Source organism: Apus apus, chromosome 15, assembly GCF_020740795.1.
Source record: "Apus apus isolate bApuApu2 chromosome 15, bApuApu2.pri.cur, whole genome shotgun sequence".
In the NCBI taxonomy this organism is placed as follows: Eukaryota; Metazoa; Chordata; class Aves; order Apodiformes; family Apodidae; genus Apus; species Apus apus.
The window spans coordinates 551,808-574,787 of record NC_067296.1 but is presented as its reverse complement, the minus strand read 5'-3'; the positions used below and the strand labels follow the sequence as shown (position 1 = coordinate 574,787).

The 22,980-nt window shown below is 58.2% G+C and overlaps 1 protein-coding gene across 1 annotated transcript; it reads left to right on the top strand.

Moving 5' to 3' along the window:
• The first annotated feature begins 2,334 nt into the window (after window positions 1-2,334).
• On the top strand, window positions 2,335-10,905 carry MYL9 (myosin light chain 9). Its single transcript, XM_051633341.1, has 5 exons — window positions 2,335-2,402; window positions 3,359-3,432; window positions 8,621-8,824; window positions 9,956-10,117; window positions 10,299-10,905. Exons 3-5 carry the CDS (start codon window positions 8,641-8,643, stop codon window positions 10,469-10,471), a joined length of 519 nt encoding a protein of 172 aa, XP_051489301.1. The 5' UTR covers window positions 2,335-2,402; window positions 3,359-3,432; window positions 8,621-8,640; the 3' UTR covers window positions 10,472-10,905.
• The last annotated feature ends 12,075 nt before the right edge of the window (window positions 10,906-22,980 follow it).

Genomic DNA, 22,980 nt, shown 5'->3' with positions numbered 1-22,980 from the left:
CCTGCAGGCTGTAGGGGTCCCAGTCAGGGCTGTGTGCTTGCAGGCAAGTGGAATTAGAGAAGGATACATGGGGAGCTCTGGGCACAGGCAGGGAAGATGGGAAGGCTGGATGAAGCTGAGGGGGGAGCCCAAGGGGCTGCCCAAGGAGGCCCAGCAGCAGCCCCCTCAACCTGCCCTGGGGCTGCAAAGCAGGTGAGGAGCTGCCACCTCTGGATGGCCCCTCTCACCAGTTCCTCCCGAGGCCCAACCTGACACCTGCCCTGAGGAACAGGGCTGGGGAGGGACAGCAGCCACCCCACAGGGCCTTGGGGCTGGTGGGTCTTGACTCCCGGGGGGAGTCTTGCTTCCTAAGAGGCTCCCGGCGACCTCCTGGACACGCTGCTTTCCTTCAGCACAGAAAAACCTGGCACCAGCCACAGGGTGGCAGCTCAGGCTGTCTGACTTCTGAGATTTTTCTTCCGTTTTTTTCCCTTATATTTCTTATTATACAGACAAACCCTCTTGGGATCCCCCTGGTCAGATGATGGGCATGGCAAAGTCTCTGCACTCTCCCTGGCTCGCCTCTGCCCCAACACGGCACTCGGCAGCATTTCCATCCCCATCTTGGGGTTTGGCTGCTCCTGATTCCTCTCCCAGCACAGCCTGGATTTTGTGTGTGGGCAAGGCTCCTGCCTCCAGCCAAGGCTGAATTACCCCCGTGGCCTCCCTGCTCGTGGAGGGGACAATGCCCCAAGCAGCATGGGGGCATGACTGGCTGGGATGCCCCCAGGTCTGTCAGGCTGCAGGCAGAGCAGGTCGCTGAGCAGGAGCAGAACCCATGCCCTGAGCAGGGTCTGGCCAGGCTGCTGGAGGGCATGGCTGTTGCTTTTGTATCAGGGATGAAACAGGGGTTTTTTTAATTAACTGTTGCTTGTAGTGATGCCCTGCAGGAGAAGTGGCAGCTGATGATGAATTTCTATCACTGCTGATTTCTGCTCCTCACCTCTGTTGCTGTGAGTGCAGCCCCTGAGCTCCACGCTGTCCCCTCAGCATGGGGTGACAGCAGGGTATGGTCCTTGTCCTTGAGCTCCCACCTCCCTCTGGGCAGTGACAGAGCTGCTGGCAGCACCTGAGCAGAGCTGCCCTGCTCTGCCTGCTCCAGGCAGGGCTGGGTGAATCCCTCTCAGAAACACACCTGCTGTTTCCCATTTGCCTGCTCCTCTGCAGGTTGAATTCTGGCCTTGGTGTAATGGGCTCCTCCAAACCAAAGATAAATCCCCCCCTGGGATGGTGTCTGGTGGGATGTCACCCCCCCGAGGGGGAGCCCCAGAACTGGGACTGCTGGGCTGGGATGCAGCACCGTGTTTCTGATGGGAAGGCAACGTGAGCAAGAGCCCTGGAGAGGTGTCCCCAGGAGCAGGGCCTGCCCTGCCTCACTGAAGGGCAGGAGCTCCCCACTCCTGCACCTCTGGGCTCCAGGCCCCAGCTGGGCAATAGGGCAGTTGCTCTCTACTCCAGTTTTTTTGAGGGTGTGTTTACCTGGGCCCTCCTGAGGGCACACAGCTCAGAGGAAAGGCTCAGCACCAGCCAGCTGCTCTTCCTGGCCTGCTCCCTGGGCAGAGTGGTCCCCCTGGGCTGTTAGCAGAGGTGTCCAGCCAGCCCTGCAGCCTTTGGGTACCTGAGGGCAGCAGTAACTGACTCTGGGCGGGCGTTTCTCCCCATAACCAGACACACCGGGCTCAGCTGCAGAGCTCACCCCTCCGCCTGGTCCTGCCCTGTGCCAAGAGGCCTCACCAACCCACGGGTGTGTTTCTGCTGTGCTGCACATCCAGGGATGATCCGTGAGCGTTGCCCAAAGCCTCCTCAGCCCACGGGGGTGGAATGGTGGGCGATGGCTGGGGTGGGTCACCCTTGCCGTGCTGCCCCCCCAGCAGGCAGCCCTGGCGCGGCACAGCCAGACAAGCCGCTGCCTCTTCACCCGCAGCAGGAACGTGGAGCCGATCCCGACCCTTGGTCACTGTCCCAAGGGGCCGCTGCTCCGGGGGGCCCCGCCACGCGTGGAGCCCCGGCTGCTGCCACCTGGGGGTGCCCCAAGACGGGGAGTGCGGGGACCCCAGCGGGGACGCCGGGATGGCCGGTTCCAGCCCCCCCCGGCTTCTCGCCCCGAGCTGAGCATCTCCCCTCGGGGACCACGGACACGCGTGGGCCCCCGATGCCGTTTCGTCTATATAAGGCCGGGAGCGCGGCCCCGGGCCCGGGCCCGCCGCATTCTTCTGCCTTGTATGGGCCGAGCCGGGACGGGCGGGACGGGACGGGGCGGGCGGCACCGCCCCGGGCCCCGCTGCCCCCCGCCCCGGGGCCGGCCCCGCACAGCAGCACCGGCCGCTCCGCAGCTGCCCCGCAGCTCCCCCGCTCCGGGACAGGTGAGGCGGCAGCGGCGGGGCCCGCTCCTGCCGCTCCCCGCTCCGGGACGGAACCCGAGGGGCCACGGGGAGCGGCCGCGACGGGAGGGAGGGAGGGAGGGAGGCAGCCCCGACGGGGCGGGGGGGACCGGGAGGGATGGAGCCGGGGCAGCCCCCGGGGCGGGATGGAGCCGGGGCAGCTCGGAGGAGAAGCAGCAGGACGGGAGGAGGTGTCAGCCCCGGGGGTGTGGGGGAGCAGCTCTGGGGTGCCGGGAGCTGGAGCCCAGCCCCGGGGAGGGGGCGATGCAGCAGCGGGAGCCCCGGGGCGTCCCCGCCAGGCACCCTCTGCCTGGGCTGCGGGAACAGCCCCTGTCCCGGCCCGGCAGGGATGTCCCGGCTGAGGGAGGTGAGGCTTAGTCTTAAGCAAAGCTGTCAGTAACTCAGGGTAACAACCTGGAGCTGGGACATTCCGGGTTCCCTGGGATGGCAGATCCTGCCTCTTGTGGCTTAATCTACCTCCTGTTTTGTCCGAGCCGTTCCCATCTGGAACATCTGCTTTTCCCCAAAGCCTTTCTGCTGATGGCCAGAGCCGATATCCAGATGCTTGCACGGTGCTGCAGAGATCTCCCCAGTGACCTGCGAGCAACTTCAGGCAATAAACTGTTGTAAGGCAGAAAAGCTTTATTTAGCTCATTTCCTCCAGTCTTAAACACAGAGGAACATTGTGTTTTGTTTAGCCTTGCCCATAAAAACTCGAGGTCCTCTTGGATTCCCTCCCTGCCTGCCCTTTTGGTACAAAATGTGATGACTGATAAAAGCCAGGGAGGCTCTAAAACATGGATGTGTAGGAGAAGGCAGCGGCTGAAGCAGCAGTTTTTGGAGCGGAACATCCCCGAGTGTCAACAACCGCTGCCACTGACCAAAGATGGTTGGGTTTCTTCCGTCACTTGAATTTTTTTTCCTCTGGCTGCTGACAGGCATCCTGTGGCTGTAGGAGGAGTCTGTGGTCACCTCCCCCTCCGAGGCGCTGCGGCCAGATTCTCCAGCAGAGGTGAGCCCCTTCAGTCTCCTGGGAAAATCTCCAACCCAGTCCACGCTCGGTGGCCTGAGGCCATGAAGACTTTCTCCTCCGTGGGCCTGTTTCCCAGCCTCCCTGGGCATCAGAAGGGTGCTGGGTCTTCTGCCTGGTGGTGGTGTCAGTGCATGGGCTCTTCATGATGGCCCCAGAAGTTGCAGTTTGGAAAGGTTTACGTGTGCCCCATGAGGTCCTTATCCCCTAAACTTGGTAGGAAGGAGCTAGCCCAGAAACTGCAGAAAACTTGCAGACAACTTGTAGCTGCGCATGGGCCTGGCAGGAGCTGGGGAAGGGCTGGGAGGAACCCCCCTCCTGGGGGTCACTGCACGCTTGGCTCTGGCTCCCTGGTGCTGTTGGGCTCCTTCCTGCCCGCACACGAGGCCTGCTGGCTGTCTTCAGTGCTGGTGGCTGTGGCTGGTCTAGGGACGCAGCCTGGGGTTCAGGGTTCTGCTTTCCCTTCTCCAAACTCTCTTTCCCACATCCATCTCTACTGAGGCCAAGCAGGGAGCAGAAGAGCAGCCCACCTCCACGCCTGCAGGGACTGGGGGGCTCCCCGCAGCTCCCAGCCAGCAGCAGGGCTGCCCTGGCAGCAGGGACAGAGCTGGGCAATGCCACATCCCAAGGGCATCCTGAGCACGGCTGTGCTGGAGGAAAGGGACAATTTAACAACAAATTAGGCAGGGAAGATGAGCTGCTCCCAACTTACTCCTCCAGCCTGTGACAGCCTGGTCGGAGTGTCCTGCTGGCCCTAGAGGCAGGATGGCCACTTCTGGGCCGTCCGGTGCTGGGAGCAGTGCCTGGCAGATGGCAAAGCTTCAGAGGTGGAAGGGTGGCCTGGCTGCAGCACTGCCCTGCAGCCTCCTGTTCTGCAAGGCATCACCCACATCTGCCTCATGCCTCTCTAGGAGAGGAGAAGGGAACTGCTGCCCACGTGGGACTGACACCCCCCGGGGTGCTGTCACATGCCAAGGGGGGCTGGCCATGCCTGTGCAGGGCCGGTGCTTGTCCACGACCAAACACAGCTCTGGTCTGGCTTGCTGGTTCTAGCAGCTCATTTTGGGATGAACCATTGGGCAGAGATTTAACCACAGTCCCTCCGGGGGACCCTTGTTCCCCCTGCAGAGCTGTCCCACGGGACAGCCCGGGCTGTTTGAATGGCTCTTTCCCTACCCTGACCAAGAGCACCCGGCAGGTGCATCTCGCTGCAGAGGGGAGCTGGCTGGCAGCAGCTGATGTCCTCCCAGCCGTGCTGGAGCCTGGAGCCTTGTCAGCACTTTCAGAGGTGGCTCCTGTGGTTGCATGGCCAGCTTTGGAGGAGCAGCTCCTGGGACACCCTTCGCAGCATATCCTGGGTGATTGTAGCTTCTGAAGACACGGGAACAGCCTGGGGGCTGGAGACAGGCTGCTGCCACCTTCAGCCCAGGCACAGCTCCTTGGTGCCAGCCAGACCTGCCACAAGGCTCAGCCCACCGACCCGGCAGCAGCTCTGGTTGGGGACAGTGAGCTGGAGCAGCACAGGAGAAGAGGGAGGGCAGGGCAGGGTGGCTGTGGGTAGGAGGGAAGAGGCCAGAGACAGGAGGGGACAGGGCCTGCCAGGCCCCTTTGGCTTATCCCACCCTCCCCAGCATGGTTGGGAAGCAACACCAGGATGGAGTTGCTCATTTGGTTTTTACTAAGGAGGAAACACATGGCAGTTTATTTTTCTGATAATTGTGGCTCTTGGCTCTTATTCTTTAAACCTAAACTATTTTCTTTACACACTTATGAACTATTTAAGCCAGCCCCGTGGCCCCTTGGCTCTAACTCAGGTGGGGAAGGCAGGAGCGTGATGGTGCAGGGAGCAAGGAGGTTGTCTCAGCAGGAGTGGTGGCAGAAGGACAAGGGAATGGATGGGGCTTTCAGTGGGGGGGTGGCAGAAGCAGAACCAGTCTCTGTGTGTTTCCAGAGGAGGAAGCTGGAGGTTTGGTGGCTGCACCAATTGGCTCAGCCAAGTCCACCCCCGTGTGCCAGACATCAGGGCTGGGCATTCCCTGAAATGGTCCCAGAAATCAGGTTTTTGGGAATTCCAGAAAGCAGGGGCTTGGAGACCAGGGGAGCGTGGGCACCGAGCCCCCGTGCAGAGCATTGATCTCTCCTGTCAAATAGACCTTGCTACAGATCACTTTTGTCTCATGAAAGAGGCACCTTTCCCCATACTGACCCAAAAAACTCTTCCCAGGTCCCAGGCAGCCCAAGGAGGTCCTGCTAACAGCAGAGACAGAGTGCTTACGAGATGACCTGGCAAAGCTGGACCTTGGGACATCTTTCCAGGGCATACTGTGGATCAAACAGCAAAACCATGTGCTGTCAAACTCGCACTTAATCCCCCTAATGAGAACCATCTCTCCTGAGAGGGTGCCAAGCTGAGCTCCTGCTGCTGTTCACAGCTGAAGCAGGCTAAATATTTGGATACTATTAATTCCCGTGGTGAGAGCAAAACCCCTGCTTATCTCTCTAGTCCTCTGCTAATAATTCTGATAATCATTCTGATAATAAATAGGTGTGTTAGGAAAGCTCAGCCCAGTGCCGTGGGCCAGCAGGGGAGTTTTTATCGCTGGCTCTGGCTTGGCACAGCAAAGCTGTGATGGTTCAGCTCAGCTTGCCCACCCTGCTGCCCCCTTCCAAAGAGCTTTATGGTGCAGCAGTGGGAGCAGTGGTTGAGGGCCAGGATGTGGGGGGAGATCTGCCCACCCAGCCCTGGCCATGGCTGGGCTCTCCAGCCCCTCCACTCTCCCCAGAGTGACAAACGTGTCTTTTACTGTTGAGCACTGGGAGAGCACCAAGCATTTGTGGGTTGATGGGGGGTTTGATGGATGCTGCTGGGTGCCAGCCAGGACAGTGCCAGGGAGGGGGCTGATGGCAGGGTGGTTTCCCCCATGTCTGTAGCCACTGGGGTCATAGGGACGAAGGGGGGACTGTCTCCAGGGGACATGGAGCACATCCCTTGCTGAAGGGCCCAGCTTGGTCTCAGTGGGTGCTGCCAGGCTCTGTGGCATGGTGCTCTGCTCCTGCAGTAGGTTGAGTGTGGGTGAGGTGGTGGGGAGGAGTCCCCAGCCCCCTCCGAGCTTGGCTGGACACTGTGGTGCCAGGCAGCCCTGCTGGCACTGGCACTGTGGCTGGGAGGTGGCACTTACTGCACCCCTGGGACGTCCTCACGGCACATCCCAGCTAGGGTGGGTGGGACTGCAACAAGGGTGGGACCAGGCTGGTGGCTGCTCCAGCCCCCACCTCTGCACCCACTTGGAAGAGGAATAGCAGGAGGGGAGGGAAAGAGCTGGAAAGCAGGTCAGGGTGGGAGGCTGGCAGGAGCTGTGTGGGTGCAGGATTCTCTAGCACTGGGGTCCTACGGGGAGGGATGGTCCCCAGCACCTTGCATTGAGGTCCCCAGGACCCCCCATCCCCCCGGGTGCAGTGAGGAGCCAGGTGGGCAGTGGCTGCTGGAGCCTCGTGCCAGGGTGGCCAGGCCAGCCGGGCACAGTTGGTGGCACACAGCTCAGTGGTGGTGCTGCTCTGTGCTGCTTTCATGCAGCATGGTGTGCCCCTCAGCTGCTGCCCGTCCCCTGCCAGAGAAGCAGGAACTCGGGCAGCTCTGCTGCCTGCCATGGAGAGGGGCACGTGTTGGAACAAAGCAGCCAGACCCTGCATAATTCTCCAAAGAATTAATTCAAAATCCATTAATTTAACATTGTCTCCCTGGTTGCTCACTGTGCCAGACACTGACCCCGATGGAGAAGCTGAGGCACAGGGCTGTGTGTGAGGGAGAAATGGCTTTGGTGGAAGCATGAGGGCTGATCTCAGGGCTGTGATCCCACAGGGCTGTGCTGAGCTGGCAGCTGACACCATCGCTCTGCCAGGCTCGTCTTTGCTGGCCCCTTGCTGAGTTATGACCCCTGGGAGAGGTCTGAGCATCCTCCTCTCAGGCAACACTGGTGGTCACTGGGAGTGCTGAGCACACCATACAGATCCCATCTGGGTCCCCAGCACCCCTGGAACATGGGGTGTTACACATCAGCTGTGTCCCTCAGGGTGGGGGGATGACACAAACCACTGCTCAGAGGCTGTGAGGGGGCTCGGGTGCCATCTCACTGGTGGAAATGGGGTCTCTGCTCCAGCCTGGCTCTGCTGGGGGCTGGAATCCCCTTTGAAACACCAGGTTTTCCTGCCATGGTCTTGCCTCGGTAGTGTTTGGGGTCCATATGGTCCCTTTGCCACTCCCCGTGGGACACACACTGCCCCAGCTGTGTCCCCAAAGGTGTGTCCCACTGCTGCCCCACTCTTTGCCCCTCCAGGTTGCTCCCTTTCCTGATGTAACAGCAGCACCAGTCCTCAGCTCTCTGAGGTCCCAGTGTTGCTCAGCAGCTCTCTGCCAGCCCCGCAGGGGCTCTGCAGCACCCACCAAATGTCCAGGCCTCTCCCTCCTCTGCTTCAGAGCCCTTTTCTGGGCTCCCCAGGCAGAGTGTGGGTCACACTGTGGGCACCACGTTGGGGAGGGATGTGGCCAGAGGCCTCTGGCCTGGCTGGACCTGGCAGCAGGAGGTGGGATGGATGGGTGGAGGGATGGAGAGCAGGGAGGGGGATGGGAGGTGCTGGTATGTGAGGAATGTGCCCGGGGCAGATAACCCCTGGGTGCTGAGCCCACCTCCTGGGAAACGCACGGGGACACCCCTCGCCCAGGGCTGGGCTGGGGAGAGCCCTGCTAGAGGCAGGGGGCTGGGGGGGCACTGCCAAGCTGTCCAAAATGCTGAGGCACCTGCTCCCAGGGCCCCCTGGCACTGATGGCGGAGGGGAGACACTGGGTGCTGGGACTGCGATGCCAAGGGGACAGGCAGCCAGCAGGTCAGGGGGGCTGGGGGCTGAGAGAGGGCAGGCAGGGAGCCCGTGGGGACAGCCCTGGGGAGGGGGTGACAGCGGGTGCTGCCAGCTCTTGTGACTCCTCAGAGCCTGAGTCTCCCCTGTCCCCATGTCCAACCCAGTGAGCACCTTGTCTCACTGTTGCCAAACTGTGTGACAGCCAGGGAAACTGAGGCACGGGACTGGAGGTGTGTGAGCTGTGTGTCCCTGCGTCTGCCCGGGCCCCGCCTGTCCCCAGCCCTCCTGACACCCCTGCCTGCTGCTCTGCCCCTAGGTACCCCCCCAGCTGCCAAGATGTCCAGCAAACGTGCCAAAGCCAAGACCACCAAGAAGCGCCCGCAGCGCGCCACCTCTAACGTCTTCGCCATGTTTGACCAGTCGCAGATCCAGGAGTTCAAGGAAGCCTTCAACATGATCGACCAGAACCGCGACGGCTTCATTGACAAGGAGGATCTGCACGACATGCTGGCTTCCCTTGGTAGGGGACCCTTCCCCTGTGCCTTCATGTCTCCCTCTGTCCTCAGCACCTCCCCAGCTAGTGGGGAGAGCTGCTGGGGCATCTGGTGCCTCACACCAGGGCTCAAGGCTGGCACTGGTGGGATGCTGTTGAGGCACAACTCTTGTGCTTTGGGCCAGCCCTATGCTGGCTGCAAAACCAGAAGGTTTTGCAGGGGGGCATCCTCTGCTGGCACTAGTTGACCATAGAAGGTGCATTTGTGGAGGCACCCAAGGGCGTGGGTCTCTTCCAGCTGTACTCACTAGAAGGGAAGAGACCCTTGGGGTTGGGGAAGCTCTGCCCTAGGAGCAGTGACCAGCTGCAGCCATGGAATAGGTGTATTTGAGTAGTCTCATCTCAGGATATCACCTGGGGTCATCTACTGCAGGACAAAGCTCTCTGTTGCTCTCAGCCTGGGTGACAGAAGAGGCTGGTCCCTGCACCAGCATGATTCCTCAGCCACTTGAGACTTGGATCTGGCTGCACTCCCCACCCAGAGCCCACTCCTTTGCTTCAGGCCACAGCACCCACCTCCTGCTCCCTGCACTTCCATGGCACTCTGGGAGGTCTGTCAATGATTGACACGGCAGCCAAACCTGTTCTGGAGATCCTGCCTGGCCATGGGAGGGATCTCCTTCCTCCCTGGGAGTCGAAGCTCTGGGAGCAGAGAGAGGCCAGGCACTGGGGGCATGGGGACCTGGGCAGGGGGCGTTAAACCACCCCTGGTGCATCCATGGCAGGAGCAGTTCTAGGGGCATCGGCAGCTCCAGGCTCTCGAGGGGACATGGCCGCCCTGCTCCTGGGGGGCCGCGTGGCAGGGGAACAGGGCAAAGCTGTGGCTTCAGTTCCCAGAGACCCCCGGATGGATCCCTGTGCCTCCCTTGGGGCTGAGCCCGGCAGAACGTGCTTCCGTGGGGTGTCAGACGTGGGTTAAGGCACGGAGAGAGTTGTCGAGGTGGGGAGCCCTGGGCACTGAGGCAACCCCCTCCTCTTTGTTTGGGGGGTCGTTTGTGGTGGAACAAACAGTCCCCAGGCAGTGGGGGGACAGGCTGGCCCTGGGACGGGCACTAGGGGGGACGGAGCTCACCCACACCCCCTGCCTGTGTCTGGCAGGGAAGAACCCCACCGACGAGTACCTGGAGGGCATGATGAGCGAGGCGCCGGGGCCCATCAACTTCACCATGTTCCTCACCATGTTTGGGGAGAAGCTGAACGGCACCGACCCGGAGGACGTGATCCGCAACGCCTTCGCCTGCTTCGACGAGGAGGCCTCAGGTATGGGCAGGCCCCCCGTCCCCGAGGCCGGCAGCCAGGACAGCGGCTGGGGCTGCACCCCTGGGGACAGTCCCGCTCCAGCGCGGGCAGGCTGGGCAGGGGAGTCTGCAAGATAGGTGAGAAGGTTGCTCGGCCCTCCTGTGGTGTCCCCTGCTCACGCCGCCCCCCGCTGCTCCCGCAGGCTTCATTCATGAGGACCATCTGCGCGAGCTGCTGACCACCATGGGAGACAGGTTCACTGACGAGGAGGTGGATGAGATGTACCGGGAGGCGCCCATCGACAAGAAGGGCAACTTCAACTACGTGGAGTTCACCCGCATCCTGAAGCACGGGGCCAAGGACAAGGACGACTAGAGCCCAGGGCCGCTCATCCCCTCTGCATCCCCTGGCACACACCCCGCACCCCTCGGCCCCCCTTGCTGCCCCACAGCAGGCTCCCCCCGTGGGAAACACCTCCCAGGACCAGCACCCCGCACTGGGTCACGCTTGGAGGGGAAGCATTCCCTCACTTTGCTGCTGTACACCCGTCCATCAGCCCCAGAGCTCCCCTCCCGTCACCTTTCCCACCCACATCTCGACCTGCTGGGACCCCCAGCCTAGCTGGGAGCAGCCACTGATCCCCCTGGAACACCGTCCTGCCAGCGACATCTCAGGGCTGCAGCACAGAAAGTGCCTCTCCCGCCCCCTCCTGCACTCCCTTCCACCCCAGCTGCTTTAGGGCTTTAAAGCCAATGACCAGAGGGATTTGGGAGCCGAAGCGGCGTATAAAACCCGCTGGGTGTGAGTCAGTGGTGTGTGGTGTGTGGCTCCCTGCTGACCTGTGCCATGCCACGTGGTGGGCCTGGGGGGTTTGAGCTTGGACACCACAGCCCCCTCCTCGTTGCCACTGCCAGAGGGGCAGCCTGGTTTCAAAGCCGAGTTTCTCCCAACCCACATAAAATCAGCTTGAGCGTCGTTTCCCGCCTTTGCTGGTGGGATGAGGGTCATTCTGCTCTGCCTCCACGTGGTGGTGGGCAGAGGGTTTGGGGTCCCCGGGGTTCAGCCATCCTTTTGTGTCCCCCTGAGCGGGCAGGGGTGGGGGGAAGGGACAGGGTGGGTAAGAAACATGGAGAGGGAATGTCCCCTTGGTTTGGTGATTCATCACCACCCTGACAAGGGTGTGGGGGGCTCAGGCCTTGCAAAGCTGCTTGAAGTCAGGCCACCTCCTTGCCCTGGAAGGATGAGTTTCCTGCATTTATTTATTTAAAATGGGGAAAAACGTGATGAAAAAGTCACAGAACCTGGCCAGGGCACAGCATGTGCCAGAGGTGCCGCCAGCACACTAGGAAAACTCGGTGGGGTCTGTGGGCTCATGCTGCTGGTATCAGGGGGGTCAACAGCCTCAGTTTAGAGGCCTGACAGGCCAGAGGAGATGCTCTCATCTGGGAGATGACCCGTGGTTGGAAAGCTTCTCCTTTGTTCATAGATCATGGAATGGTTTGGGTTGGAAGGGACCTTAAAGACCATCCAGATCCAACCCCCTGCACGGGCAGGGACACCTCCCACCAGCCCAGGCTGCTCCAAGCCCCATCCAACCTGCCCTTCAACACTGCCAGGGATGGGGCAGCCACAGCTTCCCTGGGCAACCTGGACACCCCATATCCTCTCACTCCCTGCCCTTGTAAACAGCCCCTCCCCAGCTTTCCTGGAGCCCCTTCAGGCACTGGAAGGTGCTCTAAGGCCTCCCCACAGTCTTCTCTTCTGCAGGCTGAACACCCCCCCTCTTTCAGCCGGTTCTCACGGGAGAGGTGCTCCAGCTCTCTGAGCATCTTGGTGCTTCTATTTCCCAGGTGTCACCAACACATGAAAGATTAACTGAATTACCAGGGACACAGAGACATGGCAGGTTGAACATGTGCTTCCCTTGCAGCAACTGCCCCAACCCAGCCCAGCTCCAGTCTCTTGGTGCCATGCTCCTTTCCTGATTCCCTGCAGCACCAGGGGAAATCTACAGTTCTCCCACTTCCAGAGCTAAGTCCCAGGCCAGGAGGCTGCTGGAGAGTGGGATACTGTTTAAATGGTCCCCTTGACTGGGATGGACACCAAAGTGAACAGCTCACTGACATCACATTGGGGCAGATGGGCTGAAGCTGGAGATAAAGTGAGTGGCATGGGAAAGAGCCTCCAGCTTCTGCAGGGTCTCTGTTATGCTGGGGGAAAACTGTCTTCTGGAGGCAGCTGCATCCAGGAGTGATGTTCAGCCCCACTGACCCCAAAAGAGGAGCTTGTGTGACCAGCCCAGGTTCTCCTGGTGTTGGGAGTGAAACAGGCTTGGTGTGTGGCCACCACCAGCCACGGGCACTGCTGGCCCTGAGCAGAGAGATGCCAGAGGCTCCAGCACGGGGCTGTCAGGAGCAGTGTCTCAAGCAGCTCCTCCAGCTGCTATGTCTGACCTGCCCCTTCACCTGCATGGCTGTGGTGACAGGAGAGGGCATCCTTCAACCCTGATGCCAACAAAGCAGAGGACCTTTGTTAGTGGACACTGGGCTACGTATGGGAAAAGTAAATGTGGCCCTTGCCAAGAGGAGTTCTGCCTCACCAGTCTCCTGGAGCTCTTTGCAGGTGGAGCAAGAAGTTATTTGGGTAACAGAGATGATGCTTGAAGGATTCAGAAGCTGAGTGAAGAGCATGGAGATGCAGGTGCAGTTGTAGGGGATTGATGGGAGGTGAAGCACACGGGGAAGATCAACCCTGACTCCCCAGCTGAGACCACAGACTCCAAGTGCCCTGGGACAGCACCAGGGAAAGGTCAGAGCTCAGCAGCTGCCAAAATCAAGAAAAAAAGGAGAAAGAAAATCACATGATCAGAAGTACTAGGGAAAGAAAGGAGATTAAAAGAGAGATCATTGCTGGGCCATTGCCAAGGTCCTTCAATCGCCCACACCTTGAATCATAGAATCATAGAATCACAGAATCTCAGAGGTTGGAAGGGACCTCGAAAGATCACCCAGTCCAACCCCCCCGCCAGAGCAGGGTCACCCAGAGTACATCACACAGGAAGGCGTCCAGGCGGGTCTTGAATGTCTCCAGAGAAGGAGACTCCACAACCTCTCTGGGCAGCCTGTTCCAGGCTCTGTCACTCTCACAGTAAAAAAAAATTTTCTGATATTCACCTTAAACCTCCTATGCTCCAATTTGTATCCATTACTCCTTGTCCTATCACTGGTCATCACTGAAAAAGGCTTAACTCCATCTTCTTGACACTCACCCTTTACGTATTTGTAAACATTGATGAGGTCACCCCTCAGTCTCCTTTTCTCCAAGCTAAAGAGACCCAGCTCCCTCAGCCTCTCCTCATCAGGGAGATGTTCCACTCCCTTCATCATCTCTGTGGCTCTGTGCTGGACTCTTTCAAGCACTTCCCTGTCCTTCTTGAACTGAGGAGCCCAGAACTGGACACAATACTCCAGATGTGGCCTCACCAAGGCAGAATAGAGGGGGAGGAGAACCTCTCTTGACCGACTAACCACACCCTTTCTAATACACCCCAGGAGGCCATTGGCCTTCTTAGCCACAAGGGCACATTGCTGGCTCATGGTCATCCTCCTGTCTACCAGGACCCCCAGGTCCCTCTCACCTACCCTGCTCTCCAGCAGGTCAGCCCCCAACCTGTACTGGTGCATGACATTATAAAAGGATATAAAAGGAGACAGAGCAAAAGTGTTCTGGGAAGGGCAACTGGGAGATTTGGCAGCACAGACCCCAGGAGACCTCAGGCAGGCTGAGCTTCCTGGCCAGGCAGGGAGAGGTGGGAGCAGGGTGGCAGCACAGGGACAGTGCTGCTCCCCACCCACCTTGGGCTGTGCTTGGGCCTTCCCAGAGGTGTGGGAGCCACATCTGGCTCAGGGTGTCTGTGACCAGGAACATCTCACCCACAGGCTCTGTTCTCACCCTCCTTCAGCACCTGCTTATGGCCATGGTGAGGGACAGGAACCCAGGGGACATGCCAGTCAGCACCTTGTCCTCCAAGCTCAAGATCAGAGCATCCCACAGTGTAAGAAATCAAGTAAGAGAGCTGCCTTTGCCTCTGTTGTCACTGCTAAGGCTGGCCTTCAGGAGTCCCACACCACCTGGAACACAGAGGGAGAGGATTACGAGGACAAGGAGGAAGAAGATGAAGAGGTAGCAGTAGATAACAGCATGATGAGGAAGGAAGCAGAAGACAACAGTATGAGGAGGACAAGGAGGGGGAATGGGAGGAACAGGAAGAGGAGGACAGCCAGACAGGACAGCATGGTGAGGAGCATAAGGAAGAGGAGGAGGAAGGGGAAGCAGGATAAAATAGGATGAGAAGGGGAAGCAGGAGGCAGAAAGATAGAACAGCATTAAGAAGAGGAGGAGGAGAAGCAGATGGAGGAGGAGGCAGGAGGAGACACGATGATGATGAGGAGAAGGAGTAGGCAGCAGAAGACAAGAGCAGGAGAGGGAGGATTAGGAAAAGGAAGAAGAGGAGGAGTGGACTGCAGCAGACAGCAGCATGACAGGGCAGAGGAGGAGGAAGAGGCAGCAGGAGACAGCAGCATGAGGAGGTGGAGGAAGAGAGGGAGGAAAATAAGGAGGAGGAGGCAGATGTAAGTAACAGCATGATGAGGAGGAAGAGAGGCAGCAGGAGGAAACATCATGAGGAGCACAAGGAGAAGGAAGATGAGGAGGAGGAAGCAGGAGACCAAAGTATGATGGAAATGAGGATGCAGCAGAAAGAAAAAAAAACAAGGAGGAGGTTTCCTGAGGAGATGGTCGTGTGATGGGGAGGACAAGGAGAAGGAGGCCACAGGAGACAAGAGCATGACCAGAAGGTGGAAGAACTGGAGGAGGACGATTAGAGGCAGCAGGAGAGAACAGAAAGAGGAGGAGGAGACAGTGTGAGACAACAGCATGAAGAGGAGAAACTCTGGGAGTTCAGCTCTCCAAGCTGTTCACACCAAGGGCTCTGTTAGGACAAAAGGTCTTTAAAAAGTATTGACAGCTGAAGTGGTCTCCATGTAAAAGCACCTGAAATGACTGATGTGTGAGGACAGCCCAAGGGTGGAGAGCACTGTCAGGGAAATGCAGGGCCTTGCTGGGGGTGTTTCCATGATGCACATCATGCAGAACCCTTGCTGCCGGCCTGGAGAGGGACAGAGGGAGGGAGAAGGGGAAGCTTCCCAGGTGAGTCAAGTCTCTATAGGGACAGAGAATGTGATGGAAACCTTGAAGTGAGAACAGTCTCCATCCCTGTTCCACATTCTCTTCTCCCAAGAATCAGGCTCACAGCAGAGCACCCCCACCCTACAGAGCCCTGGGCTCACAATCACTCCAAGCATTTCATCTGGTGGTGCAGCTGCTGAAAAGACCTGCTGGACTGCTCCTGCTGAAGAAACTGACTCTTGGAAAAGGTCCAAGTGACCAAAGACTCACAGGGAACATGGATGACAGCAGGGAGGGAAAACCTTCCTTTTTTCCCCAAGCAGTACCTAGTTCCAGAGACAAAAGGCATCCCCAGCCAGGGCACTGGGGGACTGTGGCCTGAGGCAGGGATGAAGAATTGGCTGGTGCCAGGAACTTGGGCTGCAGCCCAATCCAAAACCATGTCTTGCCCTCCCTGCCTTCAGCCTCCACGAGTGTTGAACAAAGAGCTCAACAAACACAAAACTGCCTCCCTGAGAACTGCTGTTGGAAAGACTGAGACAACTCACCAAAGCTGACAAACCTGCTCGGGGAAATGGATGAGCAGGACGTGAAAAGGTGACCCCAACTATTCTACAGCCTCACTCACGACAAACATTCTGTCAGGCCAGGGCACAGCCAGGACAACCAGTGCCTCTACCAAGAGCTCTACAGCCCTCCCACCTGGGGAAGGACCTTTGGGTAAAAGCACAGCAAAGGAAGGAAAACTGACTTCCTGGCTGGGAGTGACCTGAATGAAAGGACTAGACCTGTGGATCAGGTGACAGGTGGTCTGGGTAGAACTGGGAGGCTTTACTGGGGGTAAGGGTCCCTCTCCAGAGGCACCTGGCTCCAGCTGTCCCCTGAACCTCATCCAAGAGGAATTTCAAACCTTCACTGGGACCTTGCATTTCCAGCGGGACCCACAGTTGGACTCTGTTCCAGTGGCCTGTGGGTGTAAATCCCTAACACTTTGGACCATCAAAATGAGGCTTTGGACACTAAACACGTCACTTAAAAAGTGGCTTTCTGCCTGACAAACGAGGGTTTAGACCCTCAAAATGAGACTGTGGGCACTAAAACTAGGCTGGGGGTAACCAAGGACAGGTTGGGACCCTCAAAGGAGGATTTTGCTCTTAAAAAGAAGGCTTTGGGCACTTTGGACTAGATCCTACCAATAACACTTGGGACCTGAAAGTAAGGGGAAACCTGGTTCTTTTATGGCCTCAAGAAATGAAGCTTTTGTCCCAAGGACAGTACTTTGGGTGCTCCATTGGAAGCTTAAGCTTTACAAGAGTGGTTTGGACTGTCAAAAGGAAGACTATGAAAAGGAGGCTTCGAGATCTCTAAGAGTGGTCTGGCCCATAAAAGTAGGGAGACCATGAACCCTGAGATCCCCCCTGCTTTGAGGGGGAGCCCCCAGCCTCACCGTCCCCGTACTACACTCACCCTCAGGGGGAGACCCTGGATGGCGGCCACATCATCCTCATCATCCTTTCAGGCTGCTGTCGGGTCACTTGGGCTGTGGGGAGGCGATGTGGGGCAGGTGCTGGTGGGCACCCCCACAGCATCACCCCCCACCCCTTCTCACCTGCCCCACCGGCACATCCCCGGCGCTGCCGGCGGGATGCCAGCAGGGATGGCCACCAGAAGCCCAGTGGCCCTCATGGCTCTCACTGAGGCTGTGCCCCCCACAGAGACAGGTGGCCCCAGAGCATGGCAGCACCCCCGAGGGGTGACTGGAATGGGGAAGAAGGGCCCAGGGCTGGGGCGGCCGCTCCGCAGCCCCAGGTGGGAGCTCAGCAGGGCGGTCGCTGCTGGTGATGCTGCCTCCGAATCACCTCCTGGGCTGCCTCTCTGCCTCGGAATGGGGCCCAGTCTGGCCAGAGCAGCCGGTTCCAGTCCCTGACCACTCTTTCGGGATAGAAATTCTTCCCAATATCCAAACACAAACCTCCCCTGGCACAACTTGAGGCCATTTCCTCTGGTCCTGTCATTACTCACTTGGAGAAGAGCCCAACTCCCACCTCCCTACAACCTCCTTTCAGGCAGCTGTAGAGAGCCATGAGGTCTCCCCTCAGCTTCCTTTTCTTCAGACTAAACATCCCCAGTTCCCTCAGCTGCTCCTTGTCTGACTTGTTCTCCAGACCTTTCACCACCTTGGTAGCTCCTCTGGACACGCTCCAGCCCCTCAAAGTCCTTCCTGCAGTGAGGGGCCCAGAACTGCCCCCAGTGCTCGAGGTGCAGCCTCACCAGTGCCCAGCACAGGGCACCATCACCTCCCTGCTCCTGCTGGCCACGCTGCTCCTGCTGCAGGCCAGGATGCTGGTGGCCTTCGTGGCCACCTGGGCACACGCTGGCTCGTGTTCTTCTGGCTGTCAACCAGCACCCCCAGGTCCTTTTCTGCTGGGCAGCTCTCCAGCCACTCTGCCCCAGCCTGTCGTGCTGCCTGGGGTTGTTGTGACCAACATGCAGAACCCAGCACTTGGCCTTGTTGAACCTCATCCCATTGGCCTTGGCCCATCGATCCAGCCTGTCCAGGTCCCTCTGCAGAGCCTTCCTGCCCTCAGGCAGATCAACACTCCCACCCAATCTGGGGTTGTCTGCAAACTGACTGAGGGTGCCCTCGATCCCCTCATCCAGATTATGGATAAAGACCCTGGACAAGACTGGCCCCAGCACTGAGCCCTGAGGACACCACTGGTGACCAGCCCCCAGCTGGATTTGACCCCGTTTGCCACAACTCTCTGGGCCTGCCACCCAGCCAGTTTTGTACCCAGTGAAGAGAACACTTGTCTGTGCCATGATTCACCAGCTTCTCCAGGAGATGCTGTGGCAGATGGTGTCCAAGGCCTTACCCAAGTCCAGGTAGACAAGGTCCACAGCCTTCCCCTCACCCAACAGGTGGGTCACATGGTGACAGAAAGAGATCAGGTTGGCCGAGCAAGACCTCCCTTTCATGAACCCCTGCAGGCTGGCCCTGATCCCCTGGCTGTGCTGCGCTTGCCGTGTGAGCTCCCTCAAGATGAGCCTCTCCATGATCTTTCCTGGTGCTGAGGCCAGGCTGACAGGCCTGTCGTTCCCCAGATCCTCCTTCCAGCCCTTCTCGTAGATGGGGTCACACTAACCAGCCTCCAGTCCTCTGGGACCTCCCCTGGTGACCAGGATTGTGGATAAAAGATGGAGAGAGGCTTGGTGAGCTCCCCCACCAGCTCCCTCAGCACTCTGAGGTGGATCCCATCCTGCCCTGGAGACTTGTGAGTGTCCAGGTGCAGAAGCAGATCGTGAACCACTTCCTCCTGGGTTATGGGGGGTTGTTCTGCTCTCCATCCTCATCTTTCAGCGCAGGAGGCTGAACACCCTGGGGGAGCTGGTCTGACTATTAAAGATGGAGGCAAAGGAGGCATCAAGTATCTCAGCCTTTTCCTCATCCTTGGTTGCCATGTTCCCCCCCACACCCAGTGAGGGATGGAGATTCTCCCTGGCTTGTTTTATTGGTGAGGAATTTGTAAAACTTTTGGTGTTGTCCCTCACGGCAGTGGCCAAGTTGAGCTCCAGCTGGAATTTTGCTTTCTGATTTTCTCTCTGTGTGACCTAACGAGATCTCTGCACTCCTCTTGAGTTGCCTGTCCCTTCTTCCAAAGGTGGTAACCCCTCCTTTTTCTCCCAACAAAACTCCCTGTTCAACCAGGCTGGGCATCTTCCCCACCCTTTAATTTTGTGACACATGGGACAGCTGCTCCTGGCTTGATTTCCTTCTTGAAGAGCATCCAGCCTTCCTGGACCCCTTTTCCCTTCAGGACTGTCTCCCAAGGGACTCTCTCAACCCACGACCTGATTGGGCCCAAGTCCACCCTCTGGAAGTCCAAGGTGAAGGTTTTGCTCCCCCCCCTTACATCACTAAGAATTGCAAACTTAACCATTTTGTGGTCACTATGCCCAAGATGGCCTCCAACCACCACATCTCCCACTAGCCCTTCTGTGTGAGCAGGAGGCCCAGCTGGCACCTCCATCAACAACGTGCTCTACACCGGGTACAACGGTCCTACCTGGAGCCCTGGGCAGAAAGCACCAGGAGAAACTTGAGGTCAACCCTTGGGATTCTGGAGCTGCAGCTGCAGAGGTTCTGAGGCCAACTACACGTTGACTGAAAAGGAGAAACTTGCAGCATATGAAGGAGTTAGAGGCACTTTGGAAGTGATGGGCACTGAAGTGCAGCTCCTCCTGGTGCCCCCATTGCCAGTGCTGGGCTTCATGTTCCAGAGTAACCTTTCTCCTGTCCATCATGCCACCATGTGACCTGGAGTAAATGAACTGTCTTAATTACCCAGCGGGCTTGAATAGGAAGCCCTAATTGTCTAGAAGCCATTACAGACTGCCCAGAAGGCACACACTTTGGAATTGCCACCACCACAAGTGTGAGATGGACTAAAGAAGCCCCACCATATGATCATCTACCAGAGTCTGAGAAACAATTTGCTCTGTTCACTGATGGCTCCTGTCGTCTTGCAGGGAACCAGTGAAAGTGGAAAGTGTGGAGTCCTACATGACCAGTTGCACAAGCAGCTGAAGGAGAAGGTGAATGGAGTCAATTTGCAGAGGTCAAAGCCACCCAGCTGGCTGTGGACATTGCTGAGCCAGAGGGGTGGCTGAGGCTCTATCTCTACACTGACTGGTGGGTGGCAGCAAATGCCTCGTGGGTTTGGCTAAAGCAGGGGCAGCAGAACAACTGGCAGTGAAATGGTAAACCTGTTTGGGTTGTGGGTCTGTGGAAGGACATTGGGGCTTGGACAGAGAAACTGGTTGTAAAGGTGCATCATGGAGATGCACACGTGCCTCTGAGTCGAGCCACTGAGGAACATGGACACAACCACTGAGCAGACAAGGCTGCTCAAGTGTTCCCAATAGACTTAGACTGGGAACACAAGGGTGAGCTCTTTCTGGCTCGATGGGCCCAGAACACTTCAGGTCATCAGGGCAGAGATGCAACATACAAATGGGCTCGTGACTGAGGGGTGGACTTAACCATGGACACTATTGAGCAAGTGACCCACGACTGTGAGACATGCTGCAATTAAGCAGGTGAAACGGTTGAAACCTTTGTGGTATGAGGGGAGGTGGTCACAGTACAGGTGTGGGGAGGCCTGGCAAACTGACTACAGCACACTGCCTCAGAGCTGCCAGGGTAATGTGTGCTTAATATGGTGGAAACAAGCACAGGATGGTTGGAAACATCTCCTGTGCCTCACGCCACAGCCCAGAACACCATCCTGGGCCTTGAGAAGCAAATCTTGTGGAGACATGGTACTCCAGAAAGAATTGAGTCAGACTAATTTCATAACCAGTCTTGCCTGGGTTGATCCTCCCCAGTGGCAGGACATTGCCACTCTCTTTGTTGAACTTCATGAGGTTTCTGTCAGCCCATTTCTTCAGCTCTTGGTCCTGCCCTTACACGCAGCCCAGCCGGGCCCCAGGAAGGTGCTCTCCTTGGCAGTTCCTCTTGTGTCAGCTCTCCCCATGGGAATGACTCCCTTGCTTCACCTCAACAAGAGCTGTCTATGCAGCCCAGGGAGACTTCCTCCAAACCCTGACCCAAGAGTGTCATTCTCCAGTGCTGTGTGCTCCATCCCGGTGCCCCCAGAGCACTAGGGCACCTTACCAGCACTCTGGCAGCTGCTGGTCTCCTCCCAGGCAGCAGCAATCGCTTTTAAACCTTGAAACCTGCCTGAAAGCTCAGCGGGAGGTGGGTGAAGGAGCACTGCAGCCCCAGCTCCCAGTCCATCCCTGAGCAGGGCAAGGACCAGCCCAGCTCCGCATCACACACCACCACGACTCCAGTAGTCCTGCCTTGGCTTTTGCAAAGGCAGCTCACCACTAAAAAAGCCCTGACCACACCACCAGGTAATGGCTTAAAACTGGTGGAGGGATGATTAGATTAGACATTAGAAGGAAATCCTTCACTATGAGGGTGGCCCAGGTTGCCCAGGGAAGCTGTGGCTGCCCCATCCCTGGCAGTGTTGAAGGGCAGGTTGGATGGGGCTTGAGAGCAATGATCTATGATATGATATGATATGATATGATATGATATGGACATGACCCTACCGGGGGAATCCCAGCCCATGGGGAGGCTGGTGGCCCTGAGTAGGAAGCAGGACTCGGGCTGCTGGAGAGCCAGCACCAGGCCCCAGGGGCAGGGCTGTAGCCAACAGCCGGCACAGCCAACAACAAACCCTATTTTCCTCACCAAAAATCCCGATTAAATATCAGAGGGTGGGCAAAAGGTGGAGAGAATCCTGCCTGGGACAGGTCAACTGCACTCAGAGCCTGCCTGGGGTTTCCAGCATTCCCCCTCAGGCTCTTGGTGGCCGATTGTTTTTCAAATTGCCAAAGTTTAATAGTATTATCATGTCAATGGGGCTGGACAGGCTTCTCAGGGCACTGCAGAGGAGGTGCCACATGGCCCCTGCCCTGGCCCCTCACCCCACACGGCTCCTAATTCCCCATCAACTGGGAGCTCCCCCCCACTCCTGCTCCAGGCTGGGATTGCCCAGGGATTCAGGCTCCCCAGATGCTGGGCACCCAGTGGGACTTACCCAAAGCTGCTTCCACACTGCCTGTACCTGCAGCCAGGCGGGCTCATGTCCCAGCTCTGGGTGAGTTCTTGGGCCCAGGGACCCATTTCCCTGTTTTCTCAAGGAGGCTAAAGATTAATCGAGGCTTTTTCAAAGGGTGGGAGCAGGAGCAGACTGCTGGGGCATGGTGGGGGACAGCCAGGGGGCTTTGCAGGGTCACCCAGCAGGAACAGGTGGGACAAGAAGCAGAGCTGGCAGGAGCCAGCCTAGTGTGAGAGGGCTGGGGGGCCGGGGATGCACTGCACACCAGCACAAACGTGCAGCAGATGGGATTTGCACCCAGAGCTGGCCCCACACCTTGCCTGTGGGCCACCAGCCCTCGCTGCATTGGCATTAGTGGAGCAGGAGCAATTTGGGTGTTCTGTTTCACTCAGGACATTGAAGATTTAGCAGGAACTAAACAAATGCTTGAAGGAATTCAGCTTTTGTTTTGCTATTTTACCCTTTATTGCACCATGCAGTCTGCTTTGTGCAGGCCAAAAACCTACCATAAGGAGTTTTTGCAGCCTTTCTCACATCCCAAATGGATACCCATCTTTTTCCCTACGGTATGAAAGAGGGAAGGGAGGGGAACTGCAGCACAAAGGCGATGGAGTGGGGAGGGAAGAGCTGCCCCAACGTGGGCTCCTGTGCCCCGGTGTCTGTGGCACCCACTGCAAACAAGCATGGAGAAAGATGGACCCGGTGACCCTGGGTGCTGCTGTGCCCCACAAGCACACAGGTCCCTCGGGGGATGCACATGCACATGATGGGCCTGGAGTGGCAAGGATGAGAGTGGACATCTCCAAGAGGGGGGATGGACACCCCAAAGAGGACACCCCCAAGAGCGGGGTCGCTCTGCCGGCACCCCTCTGCACTGGGGTAATTCTGACTTCCTGTGGCAGCACCTTCTCCACGGCAGGAGCTGGAAGGGATCAGCCTGCGCGTGTCCCCGGGCTGTCCCTGCAGCCCAGAGTGTGCGGGGCCCAGGGCTGCCCAGAGCAGCTCGTCCCTCGGTGGTCCCGCTGAAGAAACCAACCCAGGACAGACGTGATGGACATTGAGCAC

Bases quoted from the DNA above. Each gene is read 5' to 3' on its own strand.
- MYL9 (XM_051633341.1), top strand. From the start codon at position 8,641: ATGTCCAGCAAACGTGCCAAAGCCAAGACCACCAAGAAGCGCCCGCAG. The intron at 8,825-9,955 runs GTAGGGGACCCT...TGTGTCTGGCAG, and splicing joins CGACATGCTGGCTTCCCTTG to GGAAGAACCCCACCGACGAG. The intron at 10,118-10,298 runs GTATGGGCAGGC...CTGCTCCCGCAG, and splicing joins CTTCGACGAGGAGGCCTCAG to GCTTCATTCATGAGGACCAT.